General features: G+C 38.2%; 1 protein-coding gene across 8 annotated transcripts in view; it reads right to left on the bottom strand.

Moving 5' to 3' along the window:
- MAGI2 (membrane associated guanylate kinase, WW and PDZ domain containing 2) overlaps positions 1-20927 on the bottom strand; it is a 713954-nt gene that overhangs the window by 238740 nt on the left and 454287 nt on the right. For all 8 annotated transcript variants that reach the window (XM_040061343.2, XM_040061346.2, XM_040061344.2 and 5 more), the window contains one exon: positions 4560-4775. In XM_040061343.2, coding sequence (XP_039917277.1) covers positions 4560-4775 — 216 coding nt within the window. The remainder of the gene's footprint in view (positions 1-4559; positions 4776-20927) is intronic.

Genomic DNA, 20927 nt, shown 5'->3' with positions numbered 1-20927 from the left:
GAGCTTTTACCATGATATCTCTAATATGTGTTCTTCCTCAAGATCTTATTTTCAATAGGTCTGAAGATGTCTGATGCGTGATTTTCAATAACTGTATTGACAAATCCCAGCAATCAAGATGACAGAAAAAAAAAAGGTGGAAATTGTTTCTATTATTTACAGTCTAATTCCTGAAATTTGCCATCTAAACATGCAAGAGGACCTTGTCACTTTATTCCTTTATTTCAATGCTGCAGATTATTCATGCAGAGAAGTTAAAAAAATTAGTCTCTTCATCAAAAAGAACCAACTAATATGACTCAAGTAATATCAACAAAGAAAAAAAGAAAAGTATTATTAAATAGTAATTTATAGGGTGGTTTTAGCAGTTCTGAATAAAAGTATTTCATATCTTTATACCCTTATTTTATCAAATGGCTAATTTCTTAAATTCTGTACAGGAAAGAACCCATCCTTTTAAAATAACTGTTGGATACAGGAGTAGTTTAACTCATGTTTGCCAACATATGTGTTTGCCAATATATGTGTGTGTCTTCTTGTAAAGATATAACTGTGCTGCCTTGGAGTTTTTCCCTTTTCCATAGAACTGGAGCCATATTCAGGGCTTGGTGCTTTGGTATGGAGGCACCTCTCTCACTGACTCCTGACAGTGAGAACCAGGAGCTGACCTGGGCAAGGAAAGCAGGAGTCATGGAGTCTGGGTGAGAGCAGGGTATTGTGTGGGTCATAGGATGTGACTTAGTTGTGATAAATCAAGTTTAAAGAATACACCTAGAAAAAGAAATGGATACCAACTTTTGTATGTTTTTAAATCTTATGGCTTTCTGAAGCTTTATATGTTTGTTGTTTTCATGCCTCTGGCTGTATTTGCAGTGTAATAATAAAACAATAAACTCAACCTGTTGCCTGGGACTAGTGCACCTTGCATGGTGATTGATGGCACTGGGACTCTGGTCTTTTGTTCATTCCTAAGGCCTGGAATGATAATTTTGAAACTTTATGTCATATCTTAAGCCTCAATTAATTTGAGCCTGACAGAACTTCATTCTCTGCGTGCAACTTATCATTGCTCAAGTACTGTCAGAATAATGCACATAGATAACCACGCTTTCAATGTTAAAGTGATTCTTCTGGAGTTTGATGATAAACTTCATCAGTCAGCAGTGGAAAGCAAATGTGACATGACCAACACAGTGCCAAATACTGATGCTGGTTGTGAAGGAGACTGACTCAATTGGTTGCAGACATAAACAGTGACAGCAGTAAAAATTGTTGAATGTCTGACAAGTTTCTGGCGACAATTTGATCAAGACCCTTTTTACCTCTTTGGTCAAAGCACCAGTTTTGCAGAAATCATTGATTTCAACACAGTGTCCATCAGGAAAGTCTTCTCAGGTGCAATATCTCTCACCCAGTAATGAGGACAATTGCACAAAGCGTAAGAAACCCAATACTAAGTCTAGACTTTCCCATCTAAACAGTTAATCTATAGATTATGTTTCTCACATGTTTCTTGGAAAATAGTAAGGTTCTTCATTTAAATTTAGCCATTTAAGCTCTTCGGTATCTGTAGGCGGAATTAATCATTCTAAATTGTAGAGGTGATCCCCTAAAATGTATATCTAAAGCAGCTATGCTCTCTTACACTTCCTTTTTTTTTTTTTCCTTCTTATTTTATTTTTGTATCAACAGATCAGAGATGAATAGCTCAAACAAAAAAGTAAGGAATTTAGTCATATAATTTACTAAAGCTGGATGAGATAAATCCCATCTCCGAAATCATACTGTTTTGTCCTGAGGGAGCTTAATCCAGGATGAAGGACTGAGAGTGCTCCATCCTAAAAGGGCCAAAAGCCCCATCCCAAAGCACTGAGAGGGATTCCTGGGGGCTTCTGGGCTGAGGACAGGTGACACAAATCAGAAAGAATAAACATATTGGACAGAATTATGATCACTTTGTCCATATCCAGCTGGCTCAGGGAAATTTGATAGACACAAGCAAGGCATATGGATGGTATTAATGAAAAATTGCTAAAGCTCAACACTTGCACAGATTATGCTAACATACACTGAAAATTTGCTTGAAAATTCAGACCAAAACCACAAAAATCTCTGCAGCCACAGATATTGCTTAACTGGAGTGATAAGGATGGGTTTATTTTCTTCAGAATCGTCTTAGATCTGTTACTATTTCAACCTCATGGTCCTATGTGTTAGAGCAGTCCTTTGAGTTGACAGGCTCAGATATGCAGTTAATAAGCCATTAAATTGCTGAGCATCTATAAAAAATGAATCAATGTTTTAGCTGTCCCAGGAGTCTTTTAATTAATAAAAGCCTCCTCCTGGAAGTGAAGTATTTAAAATAGAACACACTTTCTAAAAGAATTGGCAACAACAAATGTCCTACATTTGCTGATTCTTTATCAAAACTAAAATGCTCTCACCACCAAGACTTAAAAAAATAAGTTAATTAAAATATTCTGTTTTTCTGGATTGTTTAAAGACACAAACTACAAATGCACTGACATTTTAGAGGTGACTAAGCCTCTGTCAACTCACAGAGAAAATGACTGCAGTAACAGGGTCTGTGGGAGCCACACTGCCCAACAAAGGCAACACAGCATGTATGTACAGAGCTGCTTTGCTCCAATCCCCAAAGTCCTCAATCAGTGTAACTGAACAACAAAACCCTGCTTATAAAACCATGAGAGCCAACACAGGCACTGCTTGTTCTGCTGGCCACCAACAGGATTTACTTTAGGGAGGAGAGGAGGGGGAAGAGGGGGGGCTGTCTTACACCCATGCTCGTGTATTTCATTTTGTTACACAGCACATGCCAGTGCCTGCTTCTTGGGTGCTGCCTAGTCATTGTTCACACAGAAATTTCCCAGGAGAAGCATATTGTAGGTGAAGAATTCAAGGAAAAATGCAGGTAAATATTGCCTCTTGATCCACTTGGAGCTGAAACATATTGTCCTAGAATTTGCTCCTCAGCAATGGTCTCTTATGTGTAGGCACATTTTGAATAACTACAAAGAATGATCTTTCTAACGATTTCTACAATACACATCAGAGACCAAATCCTGCCTTTGCCTCTTTCTCTGTGGAAGTATCCTGGCAACAGCGGCAGTGCTGATGTTAGAATCTCTGGGCTTCATCCTTTCCTGCTTCGCTGTGCAGGGACGGCACTTAGCGCCAGAGCAACGCCAACAGATGCACTCCTGTGTGGAAGGGATGAGCAAGGATTGTGCAGCATGTGGCGGCAGTGGCCAGGGAGCAACACTGCAGCCCTATGGAGAGCCAAGGGGAAAGAACCAGACCCACCCTCACCCCACTGCTCTTGGACACCCCTGGTAGATGGGGATGGATTCTGCACAGGAATTTTCCCTTATATGTAATGGTAGGCAACTGCTAAAGAAAAGCGTGTGGCAAAGTCATCCTGCATGGGAAGATACCAAATTCAGTATACCTTGTAACGAAGCAGGAATTTAAAAGGTATATATAGACTTTGCAGTATGAAAATCCTTCTACAGAGCTTAGAAGATTAGGTAATAGATTTTTTGTTTCACAGTAACCTATGCATTTAGAGAACTTGCAATATTTCATTTTATGTTCTCATCTATGTGATTGTCACTAGACTTCTATTTCAACAATCTGTTTCTGAATCTCTAAGTTTACCAAAAAGGATTCAGAAAATTATTTCTCAGACATATAAAAATCTGAATTTAATTTGCTACATGAAGAACAACAAAATAATTTCTTAAATTCTATTTCAGGATAAGAATTATTAAATTCTGTAAAATATTGTCTTGCTGATAGTTTGAGTGGGAAGTTGATTACCTGCTTCAGAATAAGCTGGAGTGCTCTCACGCAAGATACCAGCCAGCACCCAGAACCCCCTTTTTTTTGGAAGCACTGTGCTCCAAGCAGTAAAACAATTGTCTTTTAGTACTTGACATCTGAAACCCTTATCAGCTTTATGCAAGCTCTGAAACACTCCTGAAAATTGCCAGCTAAGTTTTAATGGCACTGACACAACTTTGTTAATGTGGTGACTTTAGCCTTCCACTATATTGCTAAGTCCTCATGGCAGTTTACAAAAGTTCATTTCATAAAGTGCTGAACAGTCTTGTGAGTCTTGAGAACAAGAAAACCCAAAACACAGAGATTATTTATCTGAACAAATTGCAGTCCTCTAGACTCCCTCTATAGTCAACAGAGAGGAACTGGCACTTGTGAATAATTTCCTAACCTAGAAATCTAAACCAGGTCACAATCCATGTTCAGAAAGAAGGTATTTTTCTCTTTGGTCGATAAAGAGGGTTTATCTACTAGTTCAGAGACAGAAATCTTTACAGTAGCTGAGGTGAGATGACTCCCCAAAATAGAGGTTGAGTAATTTTTTTTTAGGCTTCAGAAAAATCCTAATATTCAGGATTCCTGCCTTTCCCTCTTGCAAGAACATCCTTACCTGAACATGCATATTCTCACTGCAGAAGGAGGTAACTGGGGACTCTGAACAACAGAAACTCACTGCAAAGTAAGAAGGAAGAACAGACCTGGTGTCACTGTCACGTCATTTCCATTGACCACAGGTCTTTCTTCCTCTTCTTCCTCTGGTGGTTCAATGCCTGTCTTCTCCATATTGCTCACAGACTTATTCCTTTTACGTTTGCCTTCAGCCCCGGGAGTGGCACCTGGGAGGATCTGGTCTGTCACATTTAACAGCAACGGAGCCGGTTCTGCTGGAGGCTTCGGAGTGCCGTAATAGTTGTCTGGAAAGAAAAGAAAAGGAATAACACATAAGACTGCAGAAATACACAGGCGGCTGCTGCTGCTTCTTTTGTCTTAGATTAATGGATGTGTGAGGTAGGATCTGGCTCGTCAGCTAAAATAAAGAATAGTTCAAATTATTTTGTGCCAAATTGAATGTTTACCTTTCCTGAATGGTAATTAATTTTCTTGGTGATAGCACAAGTAATCCAATCATGTATCTCATTAACAATGTCTGAAACTAAAATAGGTTAAGTTTACGTTCCTCTCATCCAAATACCTGACCAACTAGTAGTGTACCAGAGCTGTTCCCTTATTTCAAAACATTAGTTAATTTTGTTTTGCAACACCTATGCCACAAAACAAGAGTTTCTTTAGGATCAAAATGATGATAAGAATATTATTTATTATGTTATTTCTTTTCACTCCCTCAAATTATCTCACCTGCTCATGAAGTAAAAAATCATGCAATGACTCATGGGTTTGCAGTTTTCAGTAAAACTTTCACTATCTTGTTTTTCATATTTATCAAATTTTTGCTATTCATGACTTCAAAATTTGTAATAGTTAATGCTAATATATTTTCAAAGAAAGTTGAAACCTTATGCTTTAGGGCTTAACATTATCTCAAAGTACTAAGGAATTCTGAGAAGACTTAAGGTGGCTGACAGATTACCCTCTATTTGCGTCTTCTGAAATTTCTGGCAACTTCCTCTGAGTCTTCTACTTTCAGTCAGAAGGATTATTGGAGTAGATGGACCACTGTCCTATCTTAGCTATCAATATCTGTATGTTTGCATTTCTAGCACATCTGATCTCAAAATTAGTGTCTTACTGATGCCACAAAATTTTCATAAAAATATGGTTAAAAATAGATCGGTAACATAATTAAATTATATTTTAAAAAGCATTTGCTTTCTAGAAAGAAACAGAAATACTAATATAAGACATAAAGATGAAAATATGGGGTTTATGCAGTTTTTTCATCTGTAAGTGTATTGAAGGGCAACAAACAGGCTGTTTTACGAGTAGATTTATAGCAGTTATTATGGGAAAATAAAAATATTGTCCAGGTCTGAGAAACTTTCCTCCCTCCCACCTCTCCCCACTCCCTCCCCATGCCAAAAAAACCTAAAAAACCAAACCTCTGTAAGCATATCAAGCTGATGACAATATTTGTAGACCTTATGACCATTTTTAAATTTCTTATCGCACTATTTAGGACTTCTGTATGATCAAATAGCAGTAGCAACTGACAATATTATTGTAACTACAAAGGCATGACAAAAATAAATGCATATGTTATACATGCACAGTAAACCATCATAAAATTCATTTTAGAGGAAGAATAAAAATTATTACTGGCACTTGTATTTCTGTGTGTTTCTATGGACTTAAAATGTTCAGCCACATGACCACCTCAATACAGGTAAGTAACTGAGCAGCCTTGCAACTACTGATTACTCATTGAATTTTTCACAGCAGTTTAGCAAAACAATATTAATAACAGATGTTTCTCTAATTTTAATACACAGTAAAAATGTGCTGTGTTAAATGACACAGTCACTCTGGACTTAGAGATGTCTGAACGAAACTTTGACTCACTGCAGATTTTCTTTGGATTTTGTGAGATGGCAGCAGGTTTAACCAAGAGGTCCAGTAGGACAATGAGATCTGGCTCTGTAGGGGTGACTGTGGGAGTTCTCTGACTGCCAGAGTTAAAGCAGGGGAGTGGGATTTGGGCTCTAAGGGGGAAAAAAGAAATCTACAATGATCCACTCACAAAACTGTACCTCCCAAAAATGTCAAGATCAGATCTATTTGCAGTCAGATTTCTATTCTCTGCCAGTACAGGCTGTTTTGAGAGTACCTCAAAACCAACAGTGCTCAGTCAGAAGGCTGCTTTTGTATTGCTCTAATATCATGTAACATTTATTGAAGGTAATATCTGAATAATCAGATATTTTGAAAAAAGGATTCCTCAATTAAAAAAGCTCCCTGGCCTAATCTATTTTGCCAGTCTTAATCCGTGCCTCAGAGGCCTTACTCTTGAAAAAACTTGTCAAATATGCACTAATTTCCACTGATTCCATAAATATCAGAAGATATATCCCAGGGATATCGTACCAGTGTGACACAAACTGTGAAACTAAAGTGAAGTACCTTGGCTTATTTCCTTCACTCTTAGTTTTGTCATTGTCATACAAAATTGAGTGCAGTAGTAATTAGCAGTAATGCTAATATCCTGAATTGTAGATGAGGTGTTTTAACTGAAGGACACTCTCATGTTATTTTAAAATATTAGACACTTTTCCACTTTGACTGACTGTATGCACTAGTGAGAGAAGAGATAAAATTCACCAAAAAAAAACCCAAAAAACCCCAAACCTGTGAATATCACATATATTAAAATATAAGAAAAAAATGCACATGTAAGATCAGGGGCCAAAGAGGATTTAACTCATTCTGTTTCAGACTGAAATTGCTGTATAATTTCCAACTTCTGTCCTATAACATAACACTTTGTGTCCTTTATGATCCAGTAACCAATGATCAATGATTTAAAGGTGAGTTTTAAATTATTTCTTGCTACCTACCTATTGATCTCCACCTTTAATTCAAAAACATGCACAAACAATGCAAATAAAAATAAGAAACTGTTTACATATCAATACAATCAGCTTGTCGTGAAAAAAAAATTAGTTAAACCCCAGTGGAAAAAATATATAGGGTGAGAGGTGCAGGCATTTCAATGGAGCAATACTCTATTATGGAAAAGTTAGAATTGATGCAAACTGTATCTTTCATCAAGAAGAGATTCTCAGTTTCTTGAAATTCCTTACTTAAGACTTGGGACATTAGAGATAATGGGAGCCTCATAAAACCTTGGCAAATGCTATACTTAGGCATAATATAGAGACTAAATGTTTAAAACCCATAACTTTTGCTGCCATGAAATTTTGAAAATCTCTGATATCTTTTTCATCTTCCCTGAACAAAGCCAGGCTGGTTCAGTAGGTTATTGTTGAAACACTAATCATAAAGTACTGAAATTCATTTTCCTGTTGGTAAAAATGGAGCACCAAATAAACAACTTCAACTGTAGTTAATTTTTAAAAAGGAATTATTAAAAAAAAAGTTTAAAAAAAGGAAGTGTACTAGAAGGAAACACAAATCCCATGCTTGTTGGCAGTCAGAAAAAACAGCAGTTAGGAGTTTGTTTTTTCTTTTTTTTTTTCGATGAACGGAGCACAAAACAGACAACACCTTCATAGCACTATACAAAACCACATAGTACCCTCTCTCTTCTGTATACTGCCTGCTGTTCTGGTACTTGCCTCTCAAAAACTACAGGGGGGAACTAAAGAAGGGCAATTAAAGCTTGGAACTGCTTAAATTGATTTTGAGTTTTCAGCTTGGAAATGGAACAACTGAGGGGGGATATGGCAGATATGTATATAAACAGGACAACCCTGGGAAAGTGCCTAGAAAATCAATGAATGGATGCTTGGCTGCCCACTACTTGAGAACAAGAGGATGCCCAATGAAATTTACAGGTTTAAAACAAGCAAAGGAAGTGGTTTACTTTAACACAGCATAAGAGAATAGTGGCATTCACCATCAGATGCTGCCAGTATCATAAATGCAGTCAAAAAGCAATTATAGAAAGTCATAGAAGAAAAAAAGACCATGAAAGCCTATTAAACGTAAAGGTCCGAATTCTGAATCAAGAGTTCCATACAATCAGATTGGTAGAGTGCAGAATGTAACTCTGCGTGCTTTCCATGTTCTTGTATTTTATGCCTTAACATCTTACAGGTCTCTTCCAATCTTGGTGATTGTGTGATTCTGTGATCTACCAAGGGGCAGTAGTAGAGACATTTTCCCTCCATTTGACTAAGTGCAGCGGCTCTTTACTCAGGTCCCTCCTTGTTGTACTCAAAAAATTTTGTGTATACTCACCTGCCAACCCTGCACGGTCAAGAGGTCAGTTTAAGCCTAAGTGAAGTTCTTCGTGCTGGGCCTGAATCAAAGCCTCTGTGCAGACAGGCAGTGCAGAAAAAGCACCACTGCTGAATCCATCTGGCTGCTGCCCCTGATTGCTTCAGTGCTCCCAGCTGAATACTCAAGATGGTCTGGCCTGACCTATCTGACTTGGCTGCCAAAGCAGCTTGGAAGCCACGACACAGTGACAATTGCCAAGACAGTTACCAATCCCGTGCCACCCCTGAGCTGTATGAACCCTGATCAGCACCCTGATTCTGCAAGGAAGAGTCAGACAAATTAATGGGTAGGCTTGCTCTGATGACAGAGGCCGGATCAGGAAGTCAGAAAGTCACAAGAAGCAGAAAAATGAAGAAATAAGGAGGACGAAACAGCTTACTTTTTCCCTCAACTTTAGTTCACCTGTGTCAGGATGTAGTAAGACTTATTTTATCGATAAAGTGTTTGATGATAAAGCAATATCCTAACTTGCTTCCTGAGAAAAGGTAAGCCTTTGTGGAAGAAAAAAGAGCATTTGGGTGATAGTAAAGGAGCAGAAAAATCCACATGCTGAAATGATAATGAGACTCAGATATACTGACAGTGCCTACACCCAGTGACCCCAGTTATCGGGCACAGTTAGAAGTGAGTCTCCCATGTTGTGCTCTGCTTTGTGCTCCATTGCAGGGACTGGCCTACATGCATTTTCCTCTGCCTGACCTTCCAGTCCCTCTCCCTTTCTGTGAGGAAAGATCCAAAATGCAGCATAGAGTGGACATCTCCACTTGCCATCCTTCTGGAAAGAGAAGGGAGAGGAAGGGCTTTGTGCCACGTCTGCACTCCAGGCTGTGGAGGAGCACGTGCTCCTTCAGCTCCTGGGCCAGGCCAGCCTGAGCTATCAGGCTGTGGAGAAATGGGATAATTTCTGAGAGCATCCTTTGCTCCTGAAGCTCCACTGATCTCATTTAAGAAATTAAAAACTCTACTTTAAAAATTCAAGTGTTACGAAAAGTTTAAACTGTGATGAGGAATTAGGAAATTATAGTAAAAATGAACAACCAGACACAAAATAAGAGGTGTGCCAGAGCCAGAAGCTTTTAGGATGAATACTTCCAGCTGTGGTGTGACTCACATTCTGAGCCCAGAGCAAAGACAAATTCCTTTTCACACTTATTTTTAGAGCAGGAGGAAACAATACCCAGCTACAAATACACACCTGCCTCTGCTTATTCAGCACCCTCATTTAGATTGATCTGGGTTTTTTTTGTTTATACAGCTTTGAATTGCTGAAGTATCAGTCAAAATTATGTGAGTCAGCCACAACTCTAGGAAATGAAAGACAAACCTTATTTTTCAGTTATGAGAACAGTAACTGCAAATGCTATGACGAATGTTAAACTTCTACATATTTGCTTTTGTGATCACTGACTACTGAAAATAAATTAAGGGGACATATTCTTAAGTCTAATTGTTGCCTAGATTTGAGTTACATTTGATATTTTAACAGTTCACAGACAAATGGAAATGTAACGGATTATAATGGTATAGAGAGTTTTAGGTAGGCAGAAATGAGCTTAATTTTCAATAAAATAGTAATGTGAGCAAATATGAATATTTTATAATTTGATTAAAAGAATATGGCTGAATTTATTTATGACTAGAAGCCAACTGCATACAACAAGAAGCATCTGTTCATGGTTTATGTCTGTTTACAATCAGTATCCATTTGAAGACTCTGACAAGTGGTGTCCCTCAGGGGTCCATATTGGGAAAAATAGTGTTTAATATCTTCATCAGTGACAGCACCAGTGGAACTGTGTGTACTCTCAGCACATTTGCAGATGACACCGAGCTGAGTGGTTTGGTTGGTACAACAGAATGCCATCCAAAGGGACCTGGATAAGCTCCATAAGTGGGTCCAGGAGTCCATCCCATGAGGTTTAAGAAGACCAACTGCAAGGTGCTGTACCTGGGATGGGGCAACCAGGAAGGACTTGGAGGTGCTGGTGAGAGAAAATCTAGACATGACCTGGCAACATGCACTCACAGCCCAGAAAAACCAACTGGATCCTGGGCTGCATCCAAAGCAGTGTGGGCAGCAGGGCAAGGGAGGAGATTCTGCCCCTCTGCTCTGCTCTCACGCAGTGCTCTCACGCAGTGCTCTCATGCAGTGCTGCAACCAGCTCTGGGATTCTCAGTACAAGAAAGACAGGGACCTGCTGGAGCAGGTCCAGAGGAGAGACACAAAAATGATGCATCAGTCCATGGGGACAGTCTTAAAGTTGGGTTTATTCATGCTGGAGAAGAGAGGACTCCGGGGAGACCTTATTGTGGTCAGTCAGTACCTAAAGGGGGCTTAAAATGATGACTTTTTAAAAAGACGTTGCAATGGGACAAGGAATAATGGTTTTAAAATAAAAAGAGGGTAGGTTCAGACTTGATAATAAGGAAGACTTTTTTAACGTAAGGATAGTGAAACACTGGAAGTTTTCTAGAGAGGTAATAGATGTCCCATACCTGGAAACATTTAAGGTCAGCTTGGATAAGGCTCTGAGGAACCTGATCTAGCTGAAGATGTCCCTGCTCATTGAAGTGGGTTGGACTAGATGACCATTAAAGGTCCTTTCCAACTCAAACTATTCTATGATTCTATGAAAATCAGCGATCTTTTCATAACAAGATATTTATTTCCTCACCTGCTTTGGAGTCTGCAAATGCACTATTATGGTCTATATTCATTCTACCTAACTCTAAGTGTTTAACTGATGCTGTGTTTAATTGGTATTAAGTAAAGCAATCATCTTCCAGGAAGTGCCTAAAAAAATATCTCCATCTATAATGACCCCCAGCCTGCAAGCCCTGGGACATGAAGCTGATGTCTGCTGCTGTAGAGTCTATACCCTGTGCACTCCTGGGATGGAAGTTTAAGTGTAGCTTTCTGTTAAGCTCCAGAAGACAGCAAGAAAACAAGCTCATGGTTTTGGTATTGTTTAGGGCAGGCCCAACACACTGGCAGTGTAGCCAGCAGGGTACCCCCATATCACTTTCAAATTTTGTGTAAAGTTTGCCTGGACAACATATCCCAGGAATATGGGTTGCAGATATCTTCTTTGAAGGATTTAGTATTAAAACCATGGAATTGTTAAGACTGCAAAAAACCTCTAAGATCATCAATGTAACTGTTACCACAGCACTGCCATGTTCACCTCTAACCATGTCCCTAAGTGCCACAACTACAAGTTTATTGAGCATTTTCAGGGATGGTGACTCAACCACTTTCCTGAGCATCATTTGCATGCAATAGATGTCAAAGACAAGAAGGAATTCTTAAATGTAGGGTCTGTGGACTTTCATGAACTAATAACGTGGTATCACCATGCTCTCACTTCACTGTGCACACACATCACTTTCCCATAGATGTATGTCCAGTCAATTGCCACCTTCTTGTTAAGGTGGCAATTGATTCACTTTATTCTAACATTTCTGATCATCTGTACGTGTAGTTTAGAGCATTTTTTTTGTATGTCTGTTTTGCTCTGCAATAAAAACACACAAGTATACAATGTTCTAAAACTGAAAAATCCCTTTCTCTGTATTATTACAATCATCTTATAAAATTCCGAAAGAGGAAAAGAGTACATAGACTTTGTTAAAATATAATTAGTGATGTATTTTAACAAAATCCAAGACAATTACCACCTCCTTAAGGAAGTCTAGCAAACTTCTTTTCACCCACTCACCCTGAGTAATTTATTTTGACGGGTGACTATACTACAATTAGGGCTTTTTTTAATCATTGCTGTAAGGTTGGGTGAGTAGATTCTGTTCTTGGGTTCATACATTTTCATGACAGTTTGCAAAGCTGCTTGATGGATTAAAGTTGCAGAACTCTCACTGTGACTCCAAAGAAAGTGGAATTAAAAAATGAAGCCTTCTGAAGCCTTTTGATTTACATTGGTGTTATTTTTACTCATGAACTTGTGTCATTAAAATGGCAAAGTAATAGGAAAGGTCATAGTTCAGATCTCCCAGAATTTAGGGAGAAAAAGTTATTAAATATAGATTTACAATTATGTTTTAAACAACAGATTTTGACTTCTATTGTGTTCTCTGAAATATTTACAAGCAAAGTTATACTTTTACTATGATCCTTGTGGCTACTTTTATTTTCTTTTAGACAGAAGACTGAAGGTCCCAGAGATGTCTTTGCTCTTTTTTTACTAACTAAGCCTTTGAATCCAGACTTCTTAGTTCTCTGAGCCCTGCTGTTAAATTAAAGTCTGAATTAAAAATACAGATTAAAATTTATTTACTTTGGGAGTGCTGTCTGAATGAATTACACATGATACACAGAACTAATTCCATACTTGTTCGATATCGACATCCCCAAGGCTACTTGTTACAAAGTCTGTTTTTTTTCTCCCCTTTATATTTCCTAACTGCATTGGGCTTCAGCTATAAATCAAGTTACTCAGAAGAAATACTTTTTGGACATCCCAGGATCCTGCTAGAACAGAGGTGTCATAGTTATTGCCTGTGCATTCCCAAGAAACACTTCAGCATTTTCTGGCAGGGGTATCCAGCTGTTTCCCAGCGGCTGGGGGACTTTTGATGCCTTGTGCTGCTGTGCCTCTTCCCCAGACAGAATTCTCATTCGGACTGGTCTCTGCAGCTTCTGCTAACAGACAGGCAAATATGCTAACTTCTGTGTCAAGTAATGACATTTTAATAACTGGCTTCAGGATTGTCTGTTCATCTACATTAAAATTAAGTCACTAATTATAGCTGAGGATTTTTGCCCAAGAGTGTTCCGGCCCCCAATGAATGCAAAAGCAGAGGAAGCTTCTAAATTCACAAATACAGCCATGGAGACAAGACGGGCGGTCAAACCTTCCAACATGACAAAATTGCTGTTCTCTTACTGTTGGACACCAACTGCCCCCAATAAAAACATCTGCTTTCCATCCATACAGACTGGGAAAGACTTTATAAGTAAGGATATACGAGTTTGTTTTTTATTTCTTAAGTGGTATTTTTCAAGATAAATATCAGTCGCAAATGAATGTTCTTTAACATTAAGGTGGTGATAGAATACAGCAGATAAGCATAGGGCATGGTCTGACTTTCAGAAATTTCGAAGATCCCAAAATTAAGACATACATAAGTTAGCTCTCATTTTTAAAAATATATTTTCGTCAGAAGTATCACTTCACACTTCAGCATATTTCAGAGAGTTCAGACTTCTAAGATTTCTTCATCACTGTTTCCATAGTTCCATTTTACATAGCTGCTTTTCCTTTTCATGAAAGCATTCTTTTTTTTCTCCCACCTTTTTAAGTACCAGGGTGGCTTTATCCTATAAATACTCTGCATTCCTTAGATTTTGCTAATTAATCTTCTAGCTGTTTTCCCATCTGCAAATTTAGGCACATATGCAAGACTAATCCCTAAAGCTCTATGTAAGAGTATAAGAAACAAGCAGAAAGAACAATTTTACCTTTACAAATCAGGTACTGCCGGAACTGTTTTCATCATCTCTTTAACTTCTACCAAAACCAACAATGTGAGAAGATACAATCCCCTTGAGCATTGAATCTCTCATAGCTGGGAAATAACAGTTCTCCTGTCAGATGTGGGAATCCCATGGGCTGAAGGTGTAAATACCTTTCAGATAAAGTAACTATAAACCATCCTGTGTTAAGTCCAGGTGGAGGTGACTACAGAGAGGGAATTGTCTTGCTTTAAGATTCCTCTAAGATTAAGGTCCTGACCTTATTTCTCACAAATATTCTTCAAGTTTGTATTTCTTTCTGAGAAGCAGAACACATCAGTTTTAGATAATGGCCTAGAAGAGAGAGGACAGCTTATCAGATGCAGCAGAGTGCTGCACACACTACACATCATCACACATCCCCCAACCACCAGCAAATATGAAATGACTTTTAACTTTCGTAATTTGATGTTCTGCTGAGCACAGTGTACCAGAAGTGAAAATCTAGACAGACCTCTTGAAAAGGCTACTCTTACATACTTAAGGGAAATCATGGACAAAGGGCCAGGATTGAATAATTAATACAAAATGAAATTTGGACTTCAAAAATAGGAATCACAAAGGTACGAATGCAGGCTATTGGAACAAGATTATGCAACAACATAGCTTGATAAATACATTAGTAACTGTTTTATAGTGTTCTGCACACTGTAAAGCAATTCTGTCATCTGATCTCATCTTCTAAAAGGCAGCAGTATAATCTGAAACCTCTGCTTTCCCAGAAAAGAGACAGGGTTCAAATCCTAAACAGCGTGTTCTTTGCTGCAGCTAAGCACAGATGCCAAGATACTTCTTCTCACCCCATTTATCTTTTTAATTGTGAGCTGGCTGTTGCTGTCTGCATGGGACCCTTGAGTAATCACTTGTCCCTAAATATGCATGATCCTTAAGTGATACAGAGAGTGGGTTTTAACCTAAATTCACTTTTCCTGCTTAGAAATTCAGTATCTAAAATAATGACCTCTCTCCCCCATCTGCCCTGATGGTGAACTTAGATGACATTAACTGACCTCTAGAAGCGTACTTGGGTTTTGGTTGTTACTTTACAAGAAGGTCCAGACACCTTTAAGCTTACTAATGGTAGAGGTCATGATTCAGACCCTTAATGACCAAGGTCACAACTCACTAAATCATGCTGTTACTTTCTTCCTTCATTTAAGATTTAGGCTAAGCAAGATTTTATGCTTCCCCTTTATATTTTATAGAATTATGGCTAAGATTCTTGTAGAACTAAAAATCCTTTGCCATATTAGAGAACAGCTTGCAGCAGAGTCCCTCCCTTTTGACAGTAGTGCCTACATGGTTTTACACTCTTACAAATTATCTGTAAAGATGAGAAAAGTCTAAGAACATTTCTAGACAAAATTTTATCTAGTTCAGTCTGGGCCACGGAAATGAATGTTTCTGAAGCTTCAGAAGGCTTAAAAAAGAGAAAAAAATATAAGTCTAGGGGAAGTTATTATGTTAAATGAAATTTATTACTGATTAATGCAAATCAGAGAGCCATTTTGTTACAAATTACTATTCTTTTTAGAGTCATACTGGCCTTAATGCAGACATCTCACTGTATAGCAACAGCTTCTTTCTCCTAAATAATAAGCAAAGCTAGAATCATTTACTGCACTGAAGGAATAGAATGTCATGCAGTGCTCATCATGTGGTTAAGAAGTTTAGTGCATACAGCATTGGCCCAGATTTGAAAGGAAAAAAAGTTACAGAAATAAAAGATGTTCTAACAAAAGCAAGTAAAATTATAAGCTCCCTATAATAAAAATAAAATGCATTTCAGTTGTACAAATTAACTATATTTCTGTAAAAGGTGGTGTGAAGGAAAGGGTATACTAAGTTTTTCAGATGAAGTTTTGCTAATAAATAGGAGTGAATTTCAAGAACATAGAGTCACTACACCAGACGTTTCTGAGAGATTACCCATATGTTAAATCAATCCATAGTTACTACAGATCTATCTGAAAATGCCATGTGTAGGAAAGCAGGGGCCAGGTGAAGTTTATTCAAAAAATGATAATGCAGAGGTCTTACGGTGATGACAATTGTCTGATCTGTCTTTTGACTGATATAAGAAGCTGGATTAATGCCCCCACCCCTGGTTTGATCAGTACTATGTCTTCTTTTCCTCTTTTCTCAAAGGACTTTAAGCTTATTTTAAAAGCTGTGTTCATAGACACCTTATACATTTTCAGAGTAGCATTTTCTCTGTGTTATAGTTGGAAATCTTGACAACCTTGTGAAGCCACTGTAGACTGCTAATTTCATCTGACAGTTTCTTCAAAACTGAGGAAGAAAAGAGATCCCTGTAATCAATCAGTTTTTGTATTCATTTATTCAAGCTGCTACCAGAGAAAGTTATCTTGTCAATTGGAGAGGTATATAGGGAATCCTTTCCTTTTGTGGCTAAAAAGGCATCTGCAGATTGTCCTGGATAGTCATCTTGCACAACATGAATAAATCAGATGTTCCCTATTGGCCTTCCCTTAAGGAGTTGTCAGAATAAATAAAAAATACTTCTCAGAGGCTCACAGTGACTCCAGGTACAAAAAACCAAATGAACAAACTTCCCAAAAAAATCCCCCCAAAAAACCCAGAGGGAAAAATAACCTACATAAATTCTGTTTTCATCAACAGATTGTTATTTTGCCATATTAGTGTGAATCATCAGGGTTTTTTTTAAGGTAATTGGAATTATCAACTCAAAATATTAAGCCATAACTAATACTTAACAGAGGCTCTGTGCTTCCTGTTTTCCTTAAAGCCAGTGGGATAACTCTTTCCAAAGTGGTATTTTTTACCACAATATCCTGGCTACCACCTTGACCCTGAGATGACTGATAATGACTGATATACAGAGCTTTACCTTTCTCATGAAGTTTTAATCCGTAACTTTACTGCCAATGAGGTCTTGTGCTACAAACAGACATTTTAGTTCCTCCAGAGTTCAGTTACTACATGAAGATCTATGATGAGGCAATCCAGAGCCCCAAGAATATGTCCTAAAACCGCACAACCTACCAATGGTAAAACGCAACTTTAGGTCAGGAAAAAAAAAAAAGAAGTTTTAAAATCTAATTATTTTTGATTCATTCAGAACATTTCTGATTAGAAACAAAGTAAGAGATATTGAGGAATGAAGTAATTGATATTGCCTGGGGTGAGTTTATCACATATTAGCAGAAAAAAAACCCAAAACAAAAACCAAACAAAAAAACAAGGAAAGAAAGAGTTCAGAAGTTGAATGAAAGATTTCTAATAAAAAAGCTTGATCATGCTTGATGAGTCTTTTCTCCTAATTCTTGCTCCTAAGCTGAATAACAAGGCATTCTGGCATGCTCTTCTTCAGGCCCCACAAATTACAAACTTTACAATGTCATTCTCCCAAAAGAAGGAATGGAAGGTCACCTTCATTCAGGAGCTAAGCCACTCACCTGGAAGGCAAGGTGAGACATTAAATAAACTCTGACCTTCCACCAATGCTTTTTTTTTTGACATGAGATGACCAAGAAAGTGGTCAGAGGTTGTAAAGAATGTGCCATACCCACCACCAGAGCCTGGACATTTCACCATTTGCCCAACTCGTATTACTCAATCTCTGAGTGTGGATAGGACTGCTGGGGGAGTGGGGTAAAAATAGGTGCTTTGCAGTCATTTATTGACTCTGGCAGAATTCAGGCACCAAAAGACACCCTAATCCCGAGGTCACAGCGATCTCTGCATGCCCGGTACTGCAGAAATGCAGCAGCTGCCAGTGCTGACTGAATTACGTGTTATTGCAGTTGATGGTGGCCTTAACTTACGTTAGAAAGATTAAACAGAAATGTTGTTTAAAACAGTGAGGGTTGTAGATCCATCTGACCAACAGCAGAAAGCACACTTGTAAAAAGACCAAGAGTTTTCATTTTGTCTCTCAAAGATGATATATAATAACTGCCTGAAGGCCCTTAGACAAATAATTAAAAACAGAAGTAAAGTAAATTAATTGCTATTCATCGGGTTGACTGTGGGGAGAAAAAAAAAGAAAAAAAAAAGGTAGCTGAAAAATCTGTGCTCTTTTCATTCTCTGTCAAGGACAGCCAAATGTTTTTGATGTGTGGTCTGCATAGTCATTACAGATTGAAGCCAACATGCACAACTGTCCAAGTGTTTCTTATCTCTCTCTTTCTCATTGACACACTGTGTTGCCCCAGGCTACCTTTTGTTGGCTGTCCTTGTTTTGCCTGCCTGCTTGCTTCATTTCTGATCCTAAAATCCTGTTCTGGGGTAAAAGACTTCTCTACTTCGTCATGGATACCTCTTGAGTCTGCCCTGTGAGCCAGCAGAAGCAACAAAAGAAAATAAAGGTATCTGTCTTGTTTTGACTTTATTTTTTTGAAAATTGCACCTAATAAAAAATGACCTGGTAATACAAGGCACTGGTTTGATCCTATGAAAAAGCTAATGAGTTAGTGCTCTATGAAAAAAGTAAAATCTATTTGCTATATTAAATAATTTAGGTAAACTATGCATCTGTGAATGAAGGACTCTTACAATCGCTAAACTTTTGGTACAACTGTGCAAATCCCTCCTGTGAAATAAACATGTCATGATCTCAAATGCTGAGTTTATCAAATGTCCCAGTGTTTTAGTTATAGCTAAATCTTCAGAGAAGACCTGTGTTTTCCACAACCTTCATTCTACCATGAAAGTGCCCTCTCACAGATATCAAGGATCTGATTCCCCTTTTGTGTGAGCATAAATCAACTATTTCCACTGAAGCAAATGGACTTACTGTGTTATGAAGGAAATGCAAAGTTCAAGCATTTAAAAAGTGCAATTCTGTGAAACAAAGGTTGTTTTTCGTTTTTGGTGTTTGTGGTTTTTTTTTGTTGTTGTTTTTTTTTGTGATCTTTGAGTGATTACTTGTGACAAGATTCACTATATTTACTCTTGTAAATGGCAAATTATTTCTCTTTAATTTTCATTCTGGACAGAAAATGGTTGGGAAGACTCACAAAGTAATAACAACCTTGAATACTTACTCAACACTTTGCATTTCAAACTGCTTCAGAAATGTAAACCAATTAGGCTGTCATTATGATTTATGCTAAGGGAGACAAGAAGTATGTAAACAAAGTCAAATAGAAATGCAGGGCTCCAAACTACAGTTCTGTGAATTACAAATCACAGTAAGAGCCTTCCAGGGACTTCCAGGAAAACAGAAGATAAAACTCTGGAATAGATTGAGTAACAGCCAAGACATTGTAACCTAGTTACTGTTGAATGGTCACATCCTTCCATATGGAACACAGAACACACAAGTACACCATTTATCTAAATAAGCATTATCAGCTTCATCTCACAAATAACTATCGTTCATTAGCTCATTCGTGAATTTCGTGAGATACCTGATTTACAATGCAATTACCCTTGGCAGATCTGTCTAAACTGAAAACCAAAGGGCAATTAAAATCACTACTCAAGCCAGACCATTAGATGGTTAAAGAGTAATATCTATGCTACTGGTTCCTTTTACAAATACATTGTTAACATCAGGAGCATAAATGTTAATTAGAGTAATGACTTCATTCACCAATTTCGTTTCTACAAGGCCATTTGGATCAGAATTCAACTCCTCTGTTTGAAAGGGCAAGTTCTTTTTAATTAGGACAGCTACTCCATTGGTACAAGTAATAAATGAGAGGAGAGATGAAGGTCTCACTCACCGGGATTTTTCCACTTTTTTTTTTGTTTCTGCGAAGCATTCAGTACTTCAGAAAAAAGCTCCAGTTTTAATCAGAGGAAAAAAAAAAAAAAAAAAGTCCTCATTCTTATAATGTTATTGTAGATCTTTTACAAACATTTATCTGCAGCCCAGATATTCTCATATCATCATTTTTGAGATAAATTTTCCTCCCTGCATGTTTCAGTAGGTAGATCAGTAGCTTTAGGTCATTGCTATTCCACTGGATCACCCCTCTAAGGCAGGGGTCTGTGCCAGAGTGAGACTAGTTAAGAAAAACCTTCAAAGACTATTTAATTTCAAGCCTTCTCTGCTTTTGTGCATCTCTCACTCTTGAATCGTGCTCTGACCTTGTCAAGGCACACATGCAACTGGGAGAGGACGGGCTGCTCTTAGCAACAGCGGTTCCCAGTGCTCTGCCTGGTGCTGACCTGAGCTCCACAGCAAAGGCTTCTGAATCCAACCTGCAGACACCACAGCAGGAACAGACAAGCACCAAAAAAAATATAGGCTGAGGAGACAGAACGAGGAGCACACATCTGCACTTTCAGGGCAGGAAGCATTTCTGCTCATCATCCTTGCCTAGACTGGCAAAGCCTTGTGGACTTTCACAAGGCTGCTGCCACCTTTCCTTCCTTAAAAGTTTGAATACATTATTACAGAATAGGTTGGATTTTTACAAGTTAATTCCTGGCAATATTTCTTATATCTGGCCTTAAATCTGGCTGGGCATCTGCATGCACTGGGCATATACCCTTACAGGAGTTAGTGGCCAAGCATGACCATGAGTCAAGAATGGGCTGCAGTTACATGGTTACTTCACGCGCCAGAGCAGCAAGAGTGTAAAGGCTTCATGTTCACAGAGCCTCTGAAGAACTATGTCTCTGC

The sequence above is a fragment of the Hirundo rustica genome, chromosome 4, assembly GCF_015227805.2.
Source record: "Hirundo rustica isolate bHirRus1 chromosome 4, bHirRus1.pri.v3, whole genome shotgun sequence".
Classification (NCBI taxonomy): domain Eukaryota; kingdom Metazoa; phylum Chordata; class Aves; order Passeriformes; family Hirundinidae; genus Hirundo; species Hirundo rustica.
Note: the sequence above shows the minus strand (reverse complement) of the source record. Positions and strands in the feature narration are given on the sequence as shown.